The 19,772-nt window shown below is 39.0% G+C and overlaps 1 protein-coding gene across 1 annotated transcript in view; it reads right to left on the bottom strand.

Annotated features, from left to right (window-relative positions):
* Positions 1-10,217: 10,217 nt before the first annotated feature.
* The window catches only part of LOC101845494 (GDP-fucose protein O-fucosyltransferase 1), a 23,943-nt gene continuing 14,388 nt past the window's right edge, over positions 10,218-19,772 (bottom strand). The window contains exon 9 of the mRNA XM_005107795.3: positions 10,218-14,267. Within this exon, the coding sequence (XP_005107852.1) occupies positions 14,082-14,267 (186 nt within the window). The 3' untranslated portion in view covers positions 10,218-14,081. The remainder of the gene's footprint in view (positions 14,268-19,772) is intronic.

Below are 19,772 nucleotides of genomic sequence, written 5' to 3'. Positions count from 1 at the left end.
TCCTTACTATTGTCATTTTCCTCTACTTCTTTTGTATGTTTGTCGTTCCCTTGTGACCTGCTGCTTTTGTGGTGCCTTGATAGTCGAAGCAGACCTTTGTGGTGTTGAAGCTAGAGAGGTGAGCAGAATAAGTCTGATTCCCTGTAAGGACTTCTCTGTTGACACCCACCCCTTGGCGCTCATATGACCTTATGCAGTTGCGAGCGCCGTAAAACCTCTACTAAACACACAACGATATACTTGAGCTGATGTGTGTATGAGTAAGTGCTTAAATCATATGTTTGTATCATTATGCTGCATTTAAAATGAGATGTAAGTCCTTGTCCTCTGCAGCTGTTACATTCCCTCATTTGTGTCTACCTCTGAATCAGGCATTTGAACGGCATGCAGGTAATGACTAGTAAGAAAAGCAAGTTGTAGAGTTATTTTTTCCTCTTGATATTGTCGATTTTGTGTCATATTATGAAATTTGAATTATTGACAGATTACTGAGCTTCAGGTATTTCTGTGTCTGAAAATGACTATGAAAGTACTTTCGATCCTCTCCTCTTATTCATGTAATTTAAATTAATTTGCCTTTGAAAGCATGATTATATGGTGCACCATTTGTCAAATTTCAATGACGAGTCAGCTTCCCCCCAAAAACAGGTTATTGGCCCAGCACTCCTTAAATCTTAATCTTACGAGCATGAAACTTTCAGGAAGCCTTGACTACATACAAAGCTGCACACAGTCGTAGCAAATTGGGAAATTTCAACAATCATTTACTTTACATTACAACTGATCATTTAACCATGTGAATTTCCCAAAACAGTTTTTCATTGAAACATCATATACAGTCAAACCTGTGTAAGACGGCCACCCATTGTCAAGGAGAAAAGTGGCCGTATAAGACAGGTGGCCGTCTTAGGTAGGACTGATCAAGAAGAAGAAAACAAACCATTCCTTTCTGAGAAAACAAACCCTTCCATTCTGAGGTTCCAACCGAAGGTAGTTACATTGTTAGTTGTTATTTTTGTTGCTGTTGTTTTCGCTGGGTTTTCTTTTCTTTTGTTGCTGCTTTAGTGCACGGGTGACAATAAAACGAAATGTGTCAGACAAGGGGGACCAAGTGCTAGGGTAAAACAAACACACGTGTCGCTACCACTCGGAGAACAAGCGACGCTTCTGTCACAAGTTCATGCTGAGGTCCATAGTTACTTTGTTACAGACTGGGTAAACAGTGACCACTCATCTCACTTGCGATTTGTGTATGGGTTCTGGGCGAGGCTTATGGGTTATGAGGGATCACACGCTTCCCTTCCCAGCAGCTGAAAATTAATTTTGTTACCTATTGGTCAACAGTGGGAGGGGCCTACGCAACATGATCAGTTGGAGGGACTACCTAACAACGACAGGTTTTTTGTTTATGATGATGGCTTGCCCACATCGCCAGGGGCCAATGCTTGATTTATGACAAAGCGTAATGGAGTCACTAAGGTGGCCGTCTAAGACAGGTGTTATTGCTTTGTGTGATAGGGGTTGTGTGTTGAAATATATGGTGGCCGCGGCTGCGTTGGACAGGTGCCCGTTTTACACAGTTAAATTATATAGAAAAAACGCAAGGGGGGAAATGGAAAGTGTCCGTTTGTACAGGTGGTCGTCTTATAGAGGTGGCCGTCAGGGCAGGTTCGACTGTATCTCAAAGTCCTGTATGAGATTTATCACAGTTACACTTGACTAAGTTTTGAGAAATTTGATCAGCAACCCAAGGATGTGCCTTGTTATTTTCAAGATGGCTACCGTTTCTAAAACAATTGTAGCTGCCATGTGTAAAATAAAGGGCATATTATTTTTAAAGATGAAGAATAATTAAATAAATAAGTAGTCTTTATTCAATTGATCCTTTATTTCAACACTTTTATCGGTCCTGCAGGGGGGAAATTGTGGTTTCATTGGCAAACATAGTCAGATAATTACATATTTAAACACAAATATAAGTACAATAAAATACTAATTACACAATATTCCACCAATGCTGACAATTTTTCCAACGCAGTTGCTGGTTCCCATTGTGCAGTACCCTGTTTTTTTTCAGGTTATTATGTCTTGCTCAAGGACACACTCCAATGGCCACGCGTCTGAACCATTTGTCACCGACACTTGCTTGACATTATTTGTGAGTCCGAACTCTCATTAATCACTCAGCCACTGGATCTCACTAAATCTAATTCATGTATGTATGTTAGATACATTTTATCTCAGGTTATTAAAATAGACAATGGGTGACAATGGATCACAAGGGTGATTCATGTCCTTGAGAGTGTCTGTACGTAAGTTAATATTTTTTTTGTGTAAAGAAGTGAATTTGTCCCATCTAAGACTAATTTATGGAGCAAAAGAATTATTGTAGATAGACAGAGAAGAGTGAAGATCTATGACGTATGTGTATATTATATATATATATATATATGACTTGCACAGACATGCACATGTATAGGAGTGCACTTACACTCGCATACACACACGCACGTAACGGCACACACACACAGACAGACCCACAACTCCTAAAGGGGTTTCTAGTATCAAGGAAAGTTTGAATGAAATGGTGGGTCAAGTTGCACACAAGTGCTGACTTGTTGCAGTAAAACAGATCGATCATCTTTTTTTTTTTCCTTCTTTGACTTTGTCTTTGTACTACCTGATTTTGGGCCATACTACCTGAAACTGACCCTGAATCTCTACCTGAAATGGGAACTTTGAGTTTGAGGTAGGCAGCCCTGGATATAGGAAGTGTCATTCCCTTATGTTACATTTTTCAGGCTGGAACCAGTGGGCTCTGAGTGCAATTTTTGTGCTATGTTATTAGTGATGGTGGTTGGCATGAACTTAGGTAAAGGTGTACCTCGGTGATTTCGATTTATCTCTCTGTATGTTTAACTGATTGTGTGGTTGATATAATACATGTATTATAATTAGAATATTGTCACTGCACTAGTGAAATGGCCTAACTGCAACTAGCCTTTCATTTTGTTTGGTAATACTATCTTTTGGTGACATCAAAATAAATATGCTCTGGCAGTCACAAAAGAAACATGCATGGCAAGTTTGACCAATATTAGATGATAAAGTCTAGTTTAACATTTTTTTACCATTTATCTCAAAAATGGCAAAAATGTGATGTGCCATTTCGCTAGCGCAGTGACGATATGGGTGCAAGGTTTCCTCTTTTAAGGCGATGATGAAGTTGCTCGTTGGGTCTAAATCCTATAAGACTGCCAAGCGAGTGAAGAGCGCAGAAAATTGCCTGCAACAATCAAAGTCAAAGACAGTTTATGCTTTTGTGGGGGGGCCTGGAACCAGGGTTGTTGGTACCAGACAGGCTGACTGGTCACCGGACGGACATTGGGTCTGTGTGTATGATGTAAATGTCATATAGAATTAATCTCTTTTTCTCTCATTCTCTTCCCCCCTCGGGGCGGTGCCACTGACTGAAGTGTCTTTAGGCTATTCCTAAAGGGGGGGACATTTCTCGTTCTTATGCATCAGCAGAATTGTAAATGGGCTGATTCAACAATGTCAAGCTCACAACTGTGCCTGAACTACAACAGGGAACTGCTGCTTTTTCTTTCCTGATCCTTACTATCATCGTCATTTTTCCTCTACTTCTTTTGTGCGTTTGTCACACTCTTGTGACTGCTTTTTTCCGGACCCTCCGGGGCGGTGCCGTTGACTGAAGTGTCTTTAGGCCATTCCCAAAGGGGGGACATTTCTCGTTGTAATGCACAGTAGAATTGTAAATGGGCTGATCAAACAATGTCGGGCTCAAAACTGTACCTGAACTACAACAGGGAACTGCTGTTTGGGCTCATAACTGTACCTGAACTACAACAGGGAACTGCTGTTTTTTCTTTCCTAATACTTCTTTTGTATGTTTGTCACACTCTTGTGACCCGCTATTTCTGAGGTGCTTTGATAGTCGGAAGCAGACTTTGTGCTGTTGGGGTGAGCATAGGTGAGCAGAGTAAGTCTGACTCCCAGTAAAGACTTCTCTGTTGACATCCACCCCTTGGTGCTCATATGATGACCTGATGCAGTTGCGAGCACCGTAAAGCCTCTACTAAAACATCTCTCATTCTCTCTCTCTCTCTTTTCTCTTCAGGTGCAACCTCTCATATATTTGTGTGTTTGTCCTTATTTCGACTGCATGAATCAAGATGAAATGATTTTTAAAAATTTATGGATAAAATAAAATTGATAAATTGATTGAAACAAGTGATTTGAAAGAGGCAAAGTATCTCAACTATTTTACAATAGCTACATAAATATATCCATCTGGGGTTTGTATTGAACAGCCGTGTTTCACACAGACATGTATCTCTGACAAAACGTCATTTCAAAACATCCAGCATGAAATAAGTGTTTTGACTCCAATATTTTTGTGTCAGTGATCTTGTGTGACAGCTGCGTAGGGAGGGTTCTGTGGGATGGAATTTCAAAAGTTGGGCGAATGTCACAGTCAGTTTTCTTGATGAGGATATTGATTGGTTGTTCACCCTGGTGAAATCGTACCTTAAACCATATATTGTCAAATTGTTTTCTTCATTGTAGACAATGTGATGATAATAATTTTATACCTAGGTTTCTCCCTTATTTTGCGTAGGCTAGTACCTGACCATAGCCAATAGGTGGCTCTGATACTTTGTTCTGGCCAATGTCTGTTATGGTTGGGCTGTGTGGGGGAGGGGGTATCTACACAATGTCTGTTGTGGTTGATCCATGCGGGGTTTCTGTGTTTTAGTCTCTGTCGTCTGAGTCTAGCACTATTCACTATTGTACCAGCTTTTGCCCTAAAATCAAAACGCTGTTCAGAAAATGTTCAATAGCAAATATTTGCTTATTTTATAATTTTGCAGATATTAATGTTTCAATTGAATGAATTGTTTGTTCAGTCTGCCTGCACGGATATGCTTTGTAATTATTGAGAAATATAGATCGATAAAGAGTGTGTGTGTCATGTGTATTTGTGGGACAGAGAGAGAGAGAGATTGTAGAGGGGGATGATGGTGCACATGGTTTTTAGCTTTATATGTGTAGTGTGCCACATGTATTTAGTTTTGGTTTTGTTTGTGAACGTTGTTGTCATTACTAAGCGCCTCGGACTGGGATGGATGTTGTGTAAGTATGAATTTTGTTTTTATTGCTATTTTAAAGATTGTAATGTTTTTTTTTTCTTCTGTTGGTGGGTAAACAGATTCTACTGTGGTTCAAGTTTATGTTGCTCATTCAAAGAAAGAAAGAATTGTCCACAATTTGCCTACTGGTTTGATAAAGTATGTTGTCTATATTTGTCTATAACTGTAGGGACTTTTCAAAACATTTTATAACTTAAACAGTTTTGAAAAAAAAACCCCCAGTGTCCTTGATGCAAGATGTTGTACTTGATCAGTGTTGATTCAAATTGAAATATTTCTGTATGCATTTGCACCAATGGAATAGGTTGTTTCATGATTGTGAAAGGATGGGGTGTACCGGTACATACAGTATTTATTTGCTGGCATTGGTGAATAAACCCATTTTTTCTGAAGATCTCTACTGTTGTTTATGAAGATTATATGTATATCTTTGACTCTGGAGGAAGGGAGATTGTTTACCTTCTCTATCTGTAAATTTCTCTTCTTCATGACTTGCACAGATCAATTTTACCCTTCTCTAGATTTGCTCTGAGTAAGAAATTCTTGTCCAACAGCAAAGCTAAAGAAGCTGTAGTGGAGCGATGGGTTGTGTGCTTAGGTGTTGGGGAATAAAGGGAGAAGGTGGACTGTGCAGAGCCTATAGCCATCAGGCTGGGGCTCTGAGGCTACTACTACAAAGTGTGGAGTAACATTCACAACCAAACTGACTGGGTGGTTGGCTGTTATTCTGGTGTGGTCTACTTCTGCTTTCCTATCAAAACATCTAATCCATCATCTTTATCTCTCTGCGGGTGGTTGGCGGGTGCTCTGGTGTGGTCTGCTTCTTCTTTCCTATCAAACTTCTATCGTCTTTATCTTCCCTTCTTCTTTTTTATGTTTGTTACTCTCTTGTAACACTTCCAATCTTCTGGCGCTCATATGACCTTATGAAGTTGCGAGTGCCATAAAACCTCTACTAAAACTAATCCTTATCTCTCCTTCCTTTTCGTGTTTGTCTCTCTCTCTTGTGACACTTTTAATCTTCAGCACTTGTACTTGTATAACCTATTGTGTTGCAAGTGTCTTAAAACGTCCACTTAAACAAAAACAAAACAAAAAAACAACCAAAAAGTCAGCAAAGGCTGATTTTTACCTCAAGCCACTGCTCCTCTATATTCCCCCCTGGAAAAGCAGGAATAAAATACAACCCCACCACGCACACACACAGAATAAACAAAATACCTTTTACTGCTAAACAACCCTGCACTGCATCCAAAAAAACAAAAGAATAAAAAAAATGGTACGTGTAAGAAAAACAGTCCTAACAGAAAACCAACTGCATTTGTCAAAGTGGACAACCCCCTAAATGATCTAAATTTTTTAAATTAAAAAGTTGCTGGAAGGTAAAATGTTCATAGTCCCGAATTTCAGTCTCTGCAGACTGCTGCACAGCTTAATCCCCCCCCTCCCCCCTTTTTTTTGACCTGGTTACAGTATACACGTACAGTATAATCTACTTAAACCGACAGCCGATATATCGACGTTTTGGCATTTGACATATTTTCCGATTACTAAATTGTCCCTTAAATATCTTCATTAAAAAATTTCTCTTATATTGACTTTTTTTACGGCCCACTCTGCTTTATCGACTTATTTCCTGGGTACCTGGCGAAGCCCACGAACATAAATGGGGAAAAAAGCCACGCTAACGGTCAACGCATTAGTTTTTCATTAAGTCTGCGTACCCGCCAAGTAGCCTATTCGACACACCAGGCTTTACTAGGTCATGTAGGGCCTACACAGTGTAGACTCCAACACAGTACAGTGCCTCACAGATGTGAGAGTCTCCAGCGCTGGGCATCACCTCTTTACCCCCACTCCTGATCACTCTCTCCCCTTTCCCTTCCTATTTTCAGTCTGTCACTGACAAGTGCCTCGGTCAGTGAGTCAGGGCCTCGCCATTCCATTTCCCCCAGCAAACGGCAATAAACAGGCCTTACAACAAAGATGCAACAACAACGTGTGCGCCTCGTGTTGCTCGGTCTTTGGTACTGGTTCCGTAACCCCCCCCCCCTCCTCTGCCTCCTGTTAGTTTCATTGTTCAGTTGTGTAAGACTAAGAATCAAAAGAAGTAGCCAGCGTAAAAAAGTAGTGTTGTCGTTTTACCGCTGACCTCCCCTTGTTTTTCCTCTGGCTTTATCATTTATCGACATTTTAATATATCGACATCACATCCACTTCCCAAAGCAAGTGGACATAAGCGGATTATAGTATACTGTACATGAAAGCCGCCCCCCCCCCCCCCGAAAAAATAATAATTGAAAAGCCAGTAGATTCCAGAAATGTTTAGTGCTAAAATGTATATTAATTCTGTGGGCATTTCATATGGGTTGTTGGGATACATAGAGAAGAGCCAACTGTGTGACAATTTTCACTGTCGTGAAAAAACCAATTGACTCCTGTCAGACCCTGGTTTCCCAGATGAACAAATTACATGTACCCCAAAAAACTTCTCGGTAACGCTATAAACATTACTGTACTTGCAACAGCTATGAAATTCCTTACTTAAAAGATGTGTATTTTTTTCTACAACATTTAAACCATCTTATGAGTTTTGTAACTTCTTCCTTATGTGGTGAGGGGAAAGAAAACATTTATCGTTTCTTGAGCTGGCAGGGTATTTCATTGAGTACCAAGTACTCATTGAGTGTCGAATGGTTTGGAATTGTTTTTTTTTAAAAATGTAGTTGTTTTTACTGCCCCTTCAACATAGTTTAGATAAATTAAGAAGCAAGCAATCTTCGATCCTGCCTGCCTGGGCCAAGCTGGGCTGTCAGGGATACAACTTAACTTCCCAGCTGAAAGACAGATACATTGTACTTGATAAAAATTCTCCTCACTCATGTATTGAACTTGGTTCTCCTGCGTGCGACAGCGAAGTGCCTAACCACTACTCATCACAGACGTTGGTTGTTTGGTATACATAACTGAGCCTGTTGATAAGAAGACCCCAGTTTACGGTGCTTCAAAGTAACGCAATAATTCATTCATCTTTTTGATACGTGTACAATGTTTTAACTTCGGGAACTTGTAAATTGGGTAGATTTCCTTTCAAATACGGTATCTATTCGTTCACTTCCTCGCTGAAAAGACATGATGTTAAATAAAATTTACCAATGTTTTTTGTTATAGGAGAAAAGGCACTTCCGCCGTGCAACTTTTTCTGAGAATGGTTGACAGGTAGGCTACATGTATTGGGTGTATATAAATAATGTATGGTATAAAAAGATTTTCTTGATTTGAAATAAGAGTTCTGGAATTAACATACTTTAAAACTGGGTGTTTTGTCTTCTGATCTTGTGTTTAAATGAAAGTAATAAATAGCATGTGTGGCATTGGGTTGAAATCGGTCGCTCATCAAAAAAATGAAATCGAAGAAACTGACATTTTTTCACCTGTTGGGCAAATATTTATTTTGTTTTTTTACTCAACATATTTATGTCCACTTAAAATCACGTTTTAAAAAATGATTTTAAGTGATTTTACTGAAAAACAATGATAGGCACAAAAAATTTAAACTGGCGGTATCCAAGGGCATTCAAGTTTGAAAGTCACCAAACTTTGGCAGCCGTCACTCTGATTTTACCTCTGACACGACACAAGGCAGCCCCCACCTCCTTCAATTATAAATGAACTTTAAATTTATTTTTTTTTTTGCTAAACACCGGGTAGATGGGTTTCTTTTTCATCAAAATCAATACAAATGAACAAGTGTCAAGATGGTACATGTGTATCAATTTGAGTAACTTCATATGGCCAAAAATTGATGAGTGCCTGATTCCACTGTGTTATGACAGCAAAGTGGAAGAATTTATTGATTGAAGCTCTTCTGGTCAGGTAAAATACCTGTAATTGAAAAAAAGAAAGCCCCAGAGGTTTTTCTTTGTATGCTTGGAAAACTACTTAGTACTTGTATTTGTATGAATGAGGGCGAGGGTTGTAGGAGGGTGAATTTTTTACGTGAGGTGAATGATCTACTGATGCTAATTGGATTTTTTGTTTTAGTAAGTCTTATGGCGCTTGCAACACAAAAAGATCATAGAAGTACAGAAGATTAGAGGTGTTATAAGAGAGTAACAGACACAAAGAAAAAGGAGGAAAGATCAGAATGATATAAACGTTTGATAGGACAGAAGAAGCAAACCACACCAGAGCACCTGCCAACCACCTGCTCTAATTGGCTAATACTAATATGGAAATATTATGTGAAATTGTATAGGTTTAATATATACATACAACAATATAAGACAACACTATAATGTGTTAAGAGGCAGGTCCTCCAAAGTTAACCCCCATTTCTGAGAAGGCCGAACTAAACGGGAAAACTCATGAAGCGTGCCTTTCTCAAGAACACAACGTCAAACTGAGCTGAGCCTCCAACTCCTGAACCCGCAATCTCATTTTTACGGAGGCTGGAAGCCTAACTGCTATACTGGTACTACAATGTACTGACGCTGCTGTGGCTGTGGTTCTATGATCCAAAGGTCTACTTTAGTTATGCCAAAATCACAAACTTTGTATGAGAACTAGGAATAATCCAAAATGTCTGGGTACATCACGAGAGAGTGAGGGCAGGAGAGGAAGAGTATGGAAGCAAATGGAAAAAAGCAGGGTCATTGTACTAATTTAATGCCCTTTTCAACTATGTATGACTATTTGCTATTTAAGAGGTGGGATCTCTGAATTTGACGTCCATCTCAGAGGACTGAGCCAAACGGGTGGGGAGTCACAAAAACTCTTCAAAACAATCCAAGTTGAGAATGCTCCATCTTTGAGTCAGAGCCATCCGCCCCATAGTCCAGCATGATACCAACTGAGCTAACCATGTGCCCAAAAAGCGAAGGGTGAGGCTTGTGGTCAAACTGTTTGACAAACAACAAGAGCACTCATCGATTGTGATTGTATAGGCTTTTCATTTCTGAATCAGCTGTTAAAAATTTTTTTTCAAACATTGTAGGTCTTGTAAAACAAGGTATGTATGAACAAATTTTTAAGAAACACAGCTTTAAAGTTAAATAACTTTATTTTTCTAAAAAATAGCACAATATACAGTCAATTGTAAGCCATTTACCTGCCACCAGCAGTCAGTTTCAGTACAACCACTCCCCCCCCCCCAAAAAAAAAAAAAAAAATTAAATTTCACAAATGGAATGAATTACAATTTGAACTTAGTATAAGCTGTACTACAAAATTAAAACAAATGCAAAAAACAAAACAACCCCCCCCCCCCCCGACAAAATGTGAACTGCAGTATACCATTGATAGGTCGAACACAGAAGTTTTAGCTTTATAGTACAAATGTAAGTGTTTAACGGCACTTGCAACACAATATAAGACAGAAGACTTGAAATCACGCATCCGTTGAAGTTGAACTGTGCCTTCGGTACATTTTTTTCCCTTCTCTATCTTAGTAAAGATATTCCTTGAACGACAGATCCCTCGAACTATCGAGGCCGGTCCCGACAAATTCGAACTATCCGTGTTATACTGTAAATGAACAAAACGTCCAACAAACTCATGACGCACCAATATTTGGATAATGTATACATGTAATAGACCACAATCCTTTAAGAATCACATTACTGAGCAAAACCAAATAAATAACCCAGTCACAGCTTGCAGTAACAACAATATATATGTACAGCAGCCTTCTTACAGTCCTGTGAATTTACTGGGACCATGACTTTTGGTTAACCACAGGCAGGCTCAAAGAACCCCCCCCCCCCCAGCATACATGTATGACTAAAATTGCCCGATATTGCTACAAATTCCAAGGATGGCTTAGAACTTGCAACAACTTTCATTTGTTTAAAGTCAGAATTTATTTAACATGCGATCATCATTAAGCTGACTCAGCGAGAGCTATGCATGTTTCACTTTTTTTCTTTCCCAGGAAGTTGAAATTGTTTCAGAATGCTATCAGGTCTATTGAAGTAACATTATAATTTATAGATTTTACTTTTACAGCACATAGAACTTTCTGTTGAGCGGGAGTTTGTGGCATACAAAAATGCGATATATACAGTCAAACCCTGTCATACTCCCTACCATGGGACTAGCATGAAGTCAGCATACAGTGGAGCTGGGGGTATAATGGGAGAGCACTGACTGCCATCTTGATTAGTGGTAGAGACCAGAGACAAACTGTGGTCAGTCTTGCCTCATCTAGATCTCTGTCTTGCATGATTGCCATGCACAGGGGAAAAATTAGTAGCAGCCAATTACATATGTACATCTCCAGTTGAACTTTCCAAAGCCACATATCTTGCTGATAGGCCGAGGTGGTGCAGTTCCTTTGAAGTTTCTCCAAGCGACTTTAAAATTAAATTTCAATTTCTTTTCTAAATATATACATTTACCAAAGTCTAAAAATTGAAATAGCATTTTCATAATCAGCACAAATTAAAAGAAAATCTGCCAGAAATTCTTGAAATAGACCGGACCTGCAGGAACCTGTGTGGGAAAGAGATTATCAAGCAGCTACCAATGGCTGTAGTGCACTGTGTGTTGTGTGAACCTCTGGTGGCCAATTCGCTGGCGGTATTGTGAAGCAAATTTACATTTTCCTTTAAAAAGGACCGTACAAGTCAGACAGTTGGTGGATGGTGGTGTGAAGATGTAAATATTTGTATAAAGGCATTCCTTTTCGGACATTGGCAAAACCTGGACGTAAGTGGGGTTGGTGGTATAATGGGAGGCGGTATAACAAGGTTTGAATGTATGTATATCATTTTGATACTATGTTGTCTTTGAGATCACATAAAGATCAATAAAAGCATTCCCAGGACTTACTGCATGGCTGGATCAAGGCTTCCACAAGTAGTATGGACAACAAAAACACAAATTAAAATCACAGGTGACATGATGATACATACATTCTTATTGTAGAAACAATCGTAGTTGCCTAATGTGATAAGAAGCAATTTTGTAGCAAAATTTGCAGATTAAATCTTTAGAGACATGTGCATACCAACAGTAAATATTGCCTGGCACAGCAGGCAGAAAAAAAACCCAACAGCATGCTTGAAAATAACCAGCAAATTTGATTCAAAGGAGACGTCACAAATCTTCAAAAAAAGATGCATTTTTAGTGAGTGTGTGAGATTCACACGTGAGTGTCACATGGTAAATTTTTCTTGGCACATGTAATATGTCTGCTTTCTTTTTAAAAAAAGGTAAGCCCCCCCCCATCCCCCCCAACCTTTCACAGCTTATTTGAATGGCGTTGTAATTGTAATTGATATTTTAGTTTAATCAATTATCATCTCAGTAGTCAATGCCAATAAAAATTCTATAATCCTGGGCAGTAAAGAAAATCTACATGTTTTTAATAAAATTAACAGGAAATTCTCGGAGCAGCAAGCTAAAAACTCAGTGCATTTATGTTTTCAGTGATATATTTCATATACTACAAGACTACTTTCACACACTATAAAAACTTTACTGGATTTAAGGAGTATGGCACAAGAAACCTTTAACTCTCATTCTACTTACTTGAAAAACCCAGAGTTCTTCAAATGGATTCCGTTGTTCCAAGTTAGAGCGAACTTGGCTGGCCATAAAACAAAGTCTTAAAATGACGAAATACAGTGTAGCCTGCATTTATAAACCGAAATATGTGTGACAGCGGTATTTTCTTCGGTAAAGCCATATTGTCAGCTTAGAGTGGTTTTTCAAATATCAAAGAAAAAAAATCAGAGATTCCATTTTTTGTTTGTTCACTGTTGTTTCCTCATTAATCATACACTCGGTTTAAGTAGACTCCACTGTAGATGTTTCACGTTAAAGCATACTTGACCGTTAAACATCGGAAGTCTAAAAATTACGAAGTACGCCAACAAGCGACATTTACACTATACAAAGAGAGAAAAGAGACGACCTTATAAATTCAGCGTGGTAAACCACATGTGTATAAAAATTGTCATCGGCATTGTAAATGTAGTCTCACGATGGGTCAGCCAGTGAATGCCTAGAAGTCTTGTTTCTATGAATGAAGCAATCCACATAAGGCACTTTCAACAGGCCTGGACAACTGAAGCTTTTTCTTGTATTCAAATGAGGCATTCTTGGTTTTATCAAACAGATTTTGTAAAAGACTTTTCATCATTACAGCAGTTTTGCTAATTGTTCGATTGCTTGTATGGTATAGGTTTGTGTGGTTTTAACTATCAAACAGATATTCCACTTGTGGACTGAAGCGGTCGCACTTTGCTTGATTCAAAGACACAGTTTTATAGATGCTTAAATGCTAAAGCCAAGTTCACATTGATAATCATGTCGACTCACAAATTACAGGGTGTCTCAAAAGTCACGCCCCATCCTGAAAATTTTCATACAAGTCACGCACCATTCTGCTGACGATTTCAGGGAAGCAATAACTATAAGGTGCCAAAAGCTCATGCCAGAAACACTGAGGCGCATAAAAGATGACTGTCTTGAAAGATTTGATGCTTGTTTTGTAGCTGAGGGAGCTCAATTCAAGCATGTATTATAGACATTAAGCTGTTTTCTTGAAAGGTAGGACGGCACACAACTTTTGGGACACCCTGTATACTGTCACAGCATCATACCACTAGATGTATATATATATATCTATCAGGAAACAAGTGCAAACATCAGTAACTTAAGTTATGACAGAGGACATAGTGCTAGGACATAGTGCTATCTTCTGCTTACTCAATGTCTTCCATTTTGATGTAAATCCCTTTGAAAGCACTGCATTCCAGTAGAGCAAATGGGATTTAGTACAAAATGAAATTCAAATTTTTTTGGGACAATATTTTTAACAAAAAGTCTAGAAATGGAGACCATACAAGAAAGAACTCAGCTCCTGGCACACTTCAACTAAAAAAATGGGTGGCAATCTCTTCATAACTCTTCTTTCACTTTTTTCTCAAAAGCCCAAAATGACGAAGGTAAGGAAGAGACGTCCCGCTCTCGCTTGACGAATGCAGTGAAAGTGGAGATACAGTTGCCAATGAAATGATCGGCACGACCCAGAATCGACAGGTCTAACATCGGGGACGCTGGCTCATCCTGTTTCACCAATTTCACCTGAGACAAAAAATACAAAAGTTACATTGTACAAGTTACAGTGCAGTCTAAAGACACATTTATTTAAATCTTATTTTACTTGCTAATTTCATTTTTCTTTCAACAAAAAGTGTGATCAGCAGCCACAGTGATTGCCAATTTGTGTGTGCTCTTTTGTCAAAACATCCTTGTTTAAAGTTTAAACATTACGGGGTACCTTTCATTTCACAAAAGTCAGTCCAACGCCTTATCCACAGAACAAAGATGTACCAGAAACTGAACAATATCAATTGATAAATAATCCAAATTATCCATGCCTGTGATTTGTTCGTTTTAGCTAAAGAGAAGTACCTGGATAATGAATACACTTCTGAAAAGATGGAAAGAAAAGACAAGTAAAGATAGCTATCATGATTCCCATTGGGAGGATCACCCCATTGCAAGTGGTCAAAATGCGGTGACCTGTTTTTGAGCTAAAACTAAAAGTGCCTTTTAAAAAAATCATCTACCCACACTGACAGTTCTTTGACTGAAGCAGTACACAGAATAGTTTGGCATTGGTAGTCTAGTGGTTAGGCCATCAGACTTTTCACGAATTTTCCTCACTTCACCCAGGTGGGAATGGGTACCCAGCTAAAGATCTTGTCAGTATGTTAGTGTTTAGAACCTATAAATGGCAGCCTGCGCTGTATGCAGGAAATAGAGATTGTTTCACAATGTTATCAGGTCTCCTCGGGCAATAACATAGATTGTAAAGCGCATACAGCTTGCTGTTGAGCGGGAATTAGAGCTATACAAATGCTATCTATGATTATTACAGATTTTACAGTAAACATAGGGGAAGTTGATTGCCTGAGTAGGCCTACTACTTTTCTTCTTTCATTTCTTGACTTCTTTGATATGAGCCATTGCCAAAAGGTCACCACATCCACAGCAGCAGTACACCAAAGTATAAAAACCCATATTTCAGCATGCAAATACTTTTAAAGGGTACATAGGATTCTTCCCTTTCATGAAATTGTGTTGGCAAGATAACTCAGCTGATGGTTTTACTTGTAGAGGGTCTTTTCTGAACCATGTCATGTCGTTGCAGTTGTATCGCTGCATGACATAAAACGACCCATAGCAGCAGTAATTTTGGTAGAAATAGACCCATATTTTACTATAAACACAACAGACATGCACATCACAGAATAAGAAGCAGAAGATCCAAAGTTTTCAACTGGAACAGTATTTATTGAAGCAACTCTGCATTGCTGGAGGAATCATCACACGCACAATGAAATGACATTCTTGTTATTACTAAAATATGAAAAGCAGACATCCAGAATATATTTAATGAACATTGAGGAATGTAATTATAGTTATACTGAAGAGAAATACAGACAAAATATCCCTAAATTAAGTCAGCAGACTGTTTAATGTGTTGTGGTTGTATCTTGTCTCATGCTTTGGTTTTATCTTGTCATACAATAGTGCCACATTTTACAGGCACACGCTAATAAACACAACCTCTTTATTTGAGTAGTCACTTGGAAAGTTGACAAAACCATACAGCCCATCTCAAATTACACGATCTACACCCATTTTCAGATGAGGATCTCACGTTTTGGTTGTATCGTGTCATATAATACTGACACTTTTTACAGGCACATATTAACAGTTACAACCTCTTTCTTCGTGTAGTCACTTGGAAAGTTGACAAAGTCATACAGCCCTCCTCAAATTACATGATTTACACCCAATTTCATGTGAGAAAAAAAAATGATAATTAGATGATTGAGCAGGTGTTTTACGGTACTATTGACACAGATTTTGTCATGTAATCACCAAAACATGTACTGCCGCAAGCTTATTAAATTCATTTACAAAAAGGGCAGTGAGGTTAAAGATCTTAGAAGTATTTACAAAGTTAATAGTAGTATACATTATTTTACAAAAATGCATGTTATCATTTGATACTCGTCACATCAACATGCCTGTAGCAAAATGTGAAAAGTAAAATTAAAATACGGCCCATTATGAACGCAAGAAAAAAAAGAATAAAGGCACCATCCCCCTTTACAGGAAAATAAATCTGTTTACCCTGAGTGTTATGGTCGTCAGTAGCCTTCACCTTGATTAGGTGAGTTAACGTACAAAATTTACAACATTCAAAGTAACATCACCGAATGTAATAACATCAACCATACAGTGTTGATAACTAAAGCAAAACATAGAGAAGGAAGCCTTCTGGCCCATTAAATTATTACATTTGTACAGAAAAAAACCCAACCAAAACAACAATAAATGTGAAAAGTGTCAAAAGAGAATGATGCTCATTATTTCCATCATAACATATTTGAATCAATTTTATAATAAGAGTAGGGCACAGATACCCCAAACACGGGGATTGACAAATGTGTTCGACACACCGAATTCGGCTTAACGGATAGCCAAATATTAAAGAGATTACAGCTGGAGAAAGGCAAACCACAAGCCATCCGTGATTTAAAATTTTCCGTGCAAGTGTTATTGGTGCCCCACTGTGATTATTTATACATACATGTGTCAGCCAAGTATTACTTCTGTAACACACTTGAAAAAGAAGGAAAGACACCTGCAGGATTGAGGAAGAATATAAATAGCACAAAGAAAGTTCGAAATATGCCTGGGATTTGAGGAAGAATACAAACAGCACAAAGAAAGTTCAAGAAGGAAAGACGCCTAGGATTTGAATTTAAGGAAGAATATAAACAGCACAAAGAAAGAAGGAAAGACGCCTGGGATTTGAATTTGAGGAAGAATATAAACAGCACAAAGAAAAAAGGAAAGACGTCTGGGATTTGAGAAAGAATATAAACAGCACAAAGAAAAAACTGTGCTTAGAAAATAGGTTACTCTTCTGACAGTTGGAGTGGTACAGTAATTTAAGCTACACAGACTCAGTCATTGGTACTAGAGGAACAATGTGATTTGCAACCCAATGGTTTTGAGACATGTCCTCTCTCACGGAGCTCCACATGATGGAGATAATATTGCTAGAGTCTTTTACCTCTCTTGGCCTAATCATTCGATTCTGCAATGATCGAAATACAGACCAACCAAGATTAGGGTGAACTGAAGCTATTGTACATTTTAAAACATTTGAAGCAGCAAACAATTGCCACATTCCCATGAATACACCTTCATTTGCAGTTTTCATGACTTCTGCTTCGAAAGTGGATTTAACATCAATGCCGTTCTCTGACGAAACATTGGAGTCAGACAGCTTGCAAATGAGGTCTAATAAATGACGGACCCTGCCCATCTAAGAGTCACTGACATCAAGCAAACTTTGTTCATTTAAATAAAACCGTTGACGAATTGCCAGCTCAATGGCAATACGGCACCTCAACTCTCTGTGCCATTCGTCCGTGCCAGAGAATGCTAGGCAAAGACTCCTAGGCATACAATTCTCATCTCCAACTGTCAGTAAGGGAACACAGTTTGTTGGAATGTGCTGTGGACGTAATTTTAAAGCAACCACATCCACACAGCACTTCAAATTTCGGACATAGACAGGCGTGAATTATTAAGGAAATTTTGAAAGAAACTTAACAATTTCCTTTGAGAACACGAAGAAAGTCCCCAAAAGAAGAAGAGGAGCACAATAATTTCTGAACTTCAGAAAAGAAGACAATGCGGTCCTCAATGTTCCTCAGTTGGCGCATCCTTGGAACTGGGTCGGAAAGAGACAGTTTGATTACAGACCAGTTACCAACATAAGCACTGTTGAAACAATCGGAGGACGCTCCCTCCACAAAACGGGCACGGAAACAGGAAAAATTGCGGGTGGCAATAACATTGGAACTTAAAGGACACACAGAATGAATCTTCCTTGTGCCAGGAACAGTTCTTAAAGTACTAGTGTCCAAATCCGGACGAGCAACTGCTGTCATCAGGTGAAAGGACCTGGATGACCCACAGCAACCCACCGAAGGCTGTGACAAAGGCTCACTGCAAAAAAGAAATAGGTCCTGCGCACAACTGACAGTGACCCGACGTGTGGTGACAGCGTGCCTAACAGCAGTCTTCACAACACCACCCAAGGCATCACACTTACTCTTTCCGTGTCTTGAGCCAAAGAAATGACGTTCAATAGTAATGTCAAAATCTTCGGTCAATAGCGAAAAGGGCAGTTTTGCCTTATATTGGGACGTGGCCCCATCACTGAAGATGAAAGCCTTGGTGATGTGAAGACTTTTTAGCCCCCTCATAACCTTTGCACTGACACTCTGCACAAAGTGTGCATCCTGCCGTAAGTCATCACTGACAAACACAATGTTGTCAGTGAATACACCACCACAACCGTCAGGGCACTGTCGGTGTACAACTACAGGATGCACCGTGACTTGTTTTATCCCAAAGTATGAGCTCTGGGGCTGATCTTGACTAACACATGCATAATTCTGTGCCAAGTCAAAAGTACAGATGGCAGAAACACATGGGGGAGAAGATTTTAAAATTTTGTATTGGTCTGCCTGCCAATGATAAGTAAATAAATGCAGTGGCAATGTCTTCAGCTCCTCAGCTAATTCAATAGCCAGTCACTCTAAGGAGCCTTGACATTCCACAAGCTCCAAGTGCTTCTTGCCATCTGTAGTAACATAATCCCACTTGCTCCAGGTAGCAAAAAGTGAGAAGTCACAATTTTCTGAGAGCAGTGGGATTGGATTTTGACCGGCACATATCACAAGACCTATTAAGACAATGTAGTTGGTGGTGCACTCCACTTTATGGACAAAGAGTCAGGTCTATGAGGTCATTCATTTGTAAAGCGCCCATGGTCACTTCATTGAAACTTTTCAGTTTCAACGAAGAATTAAAGCAAATTTCGCATTTGCACTGCTGCAGTGGCATCTTCGTACAACTCAAGATATGTTTTGGACGAAGCCTGAAAAAGGATCGCAAGGACGCTTTACTATTTGGATGCTCCTGCTTGAACTGCTTGTACAGCTGTACAACAGGAACATTCAAAACTTTCTTCTGCCTCATAGACCTTCTGCTGACAGTCTTCATGCCAGGAAGATCTATGACATTATCATCAAAAAACTTTTGAATAGTAGGTTCAATATTCGAAAATTTCTTGTAATATGGTTTCTTCTCATCCCTTTCAACAGTTCGCTTATCCAGGCCGAGAGACCTATACTTTTTTTTTCACATTGTCAAAAAATTTTTAAAGGCGTTTTCTGAATTTTAAGGTGAATGGATCTCTCTTCTTTTTAGTCTCCTTAAAAGCTTTTACGATAGACGGATTTTCATTTATAATGCCAGCAGAAACCTCTCTGTCCAGCAAGGGAAATGCCCCACCATCTTGATCAGTAGTAGTACTGGTGTTTATATCAGAAGAACCCTCTCTGTTGAACAAGGGAAAAGTGCCACAATCTTGATCACGAGAACAATTCTCCACTGTCAATGTACCTTTATTACAAGACATGCCCTTGGTCCCTGCCCTTGGTCCCTGCCCTTTGAACACCAAACACTCTCTCACTTTCATGACCATCC

This window comes from Aplysia californica, unplaced genomic scaffold (genome assembly GCF_000002075.1).
Source record: "Aplysia californica isolate F4 #8 unplaced genomic scaffold, AplCal3.0 scaffold00631, whole genome shotgun sequence".
Classification (NCBI taxonomy): domain Eukaryota; kingdom Metazoa; phylum Mollusca; class Gastropoda; order Aplysiida; family Aplysiidae; genus Aplysia; species Aplysia californica.
This window is presented reverse-complemented; position numbering and strand designations above follow the sequence as displayed.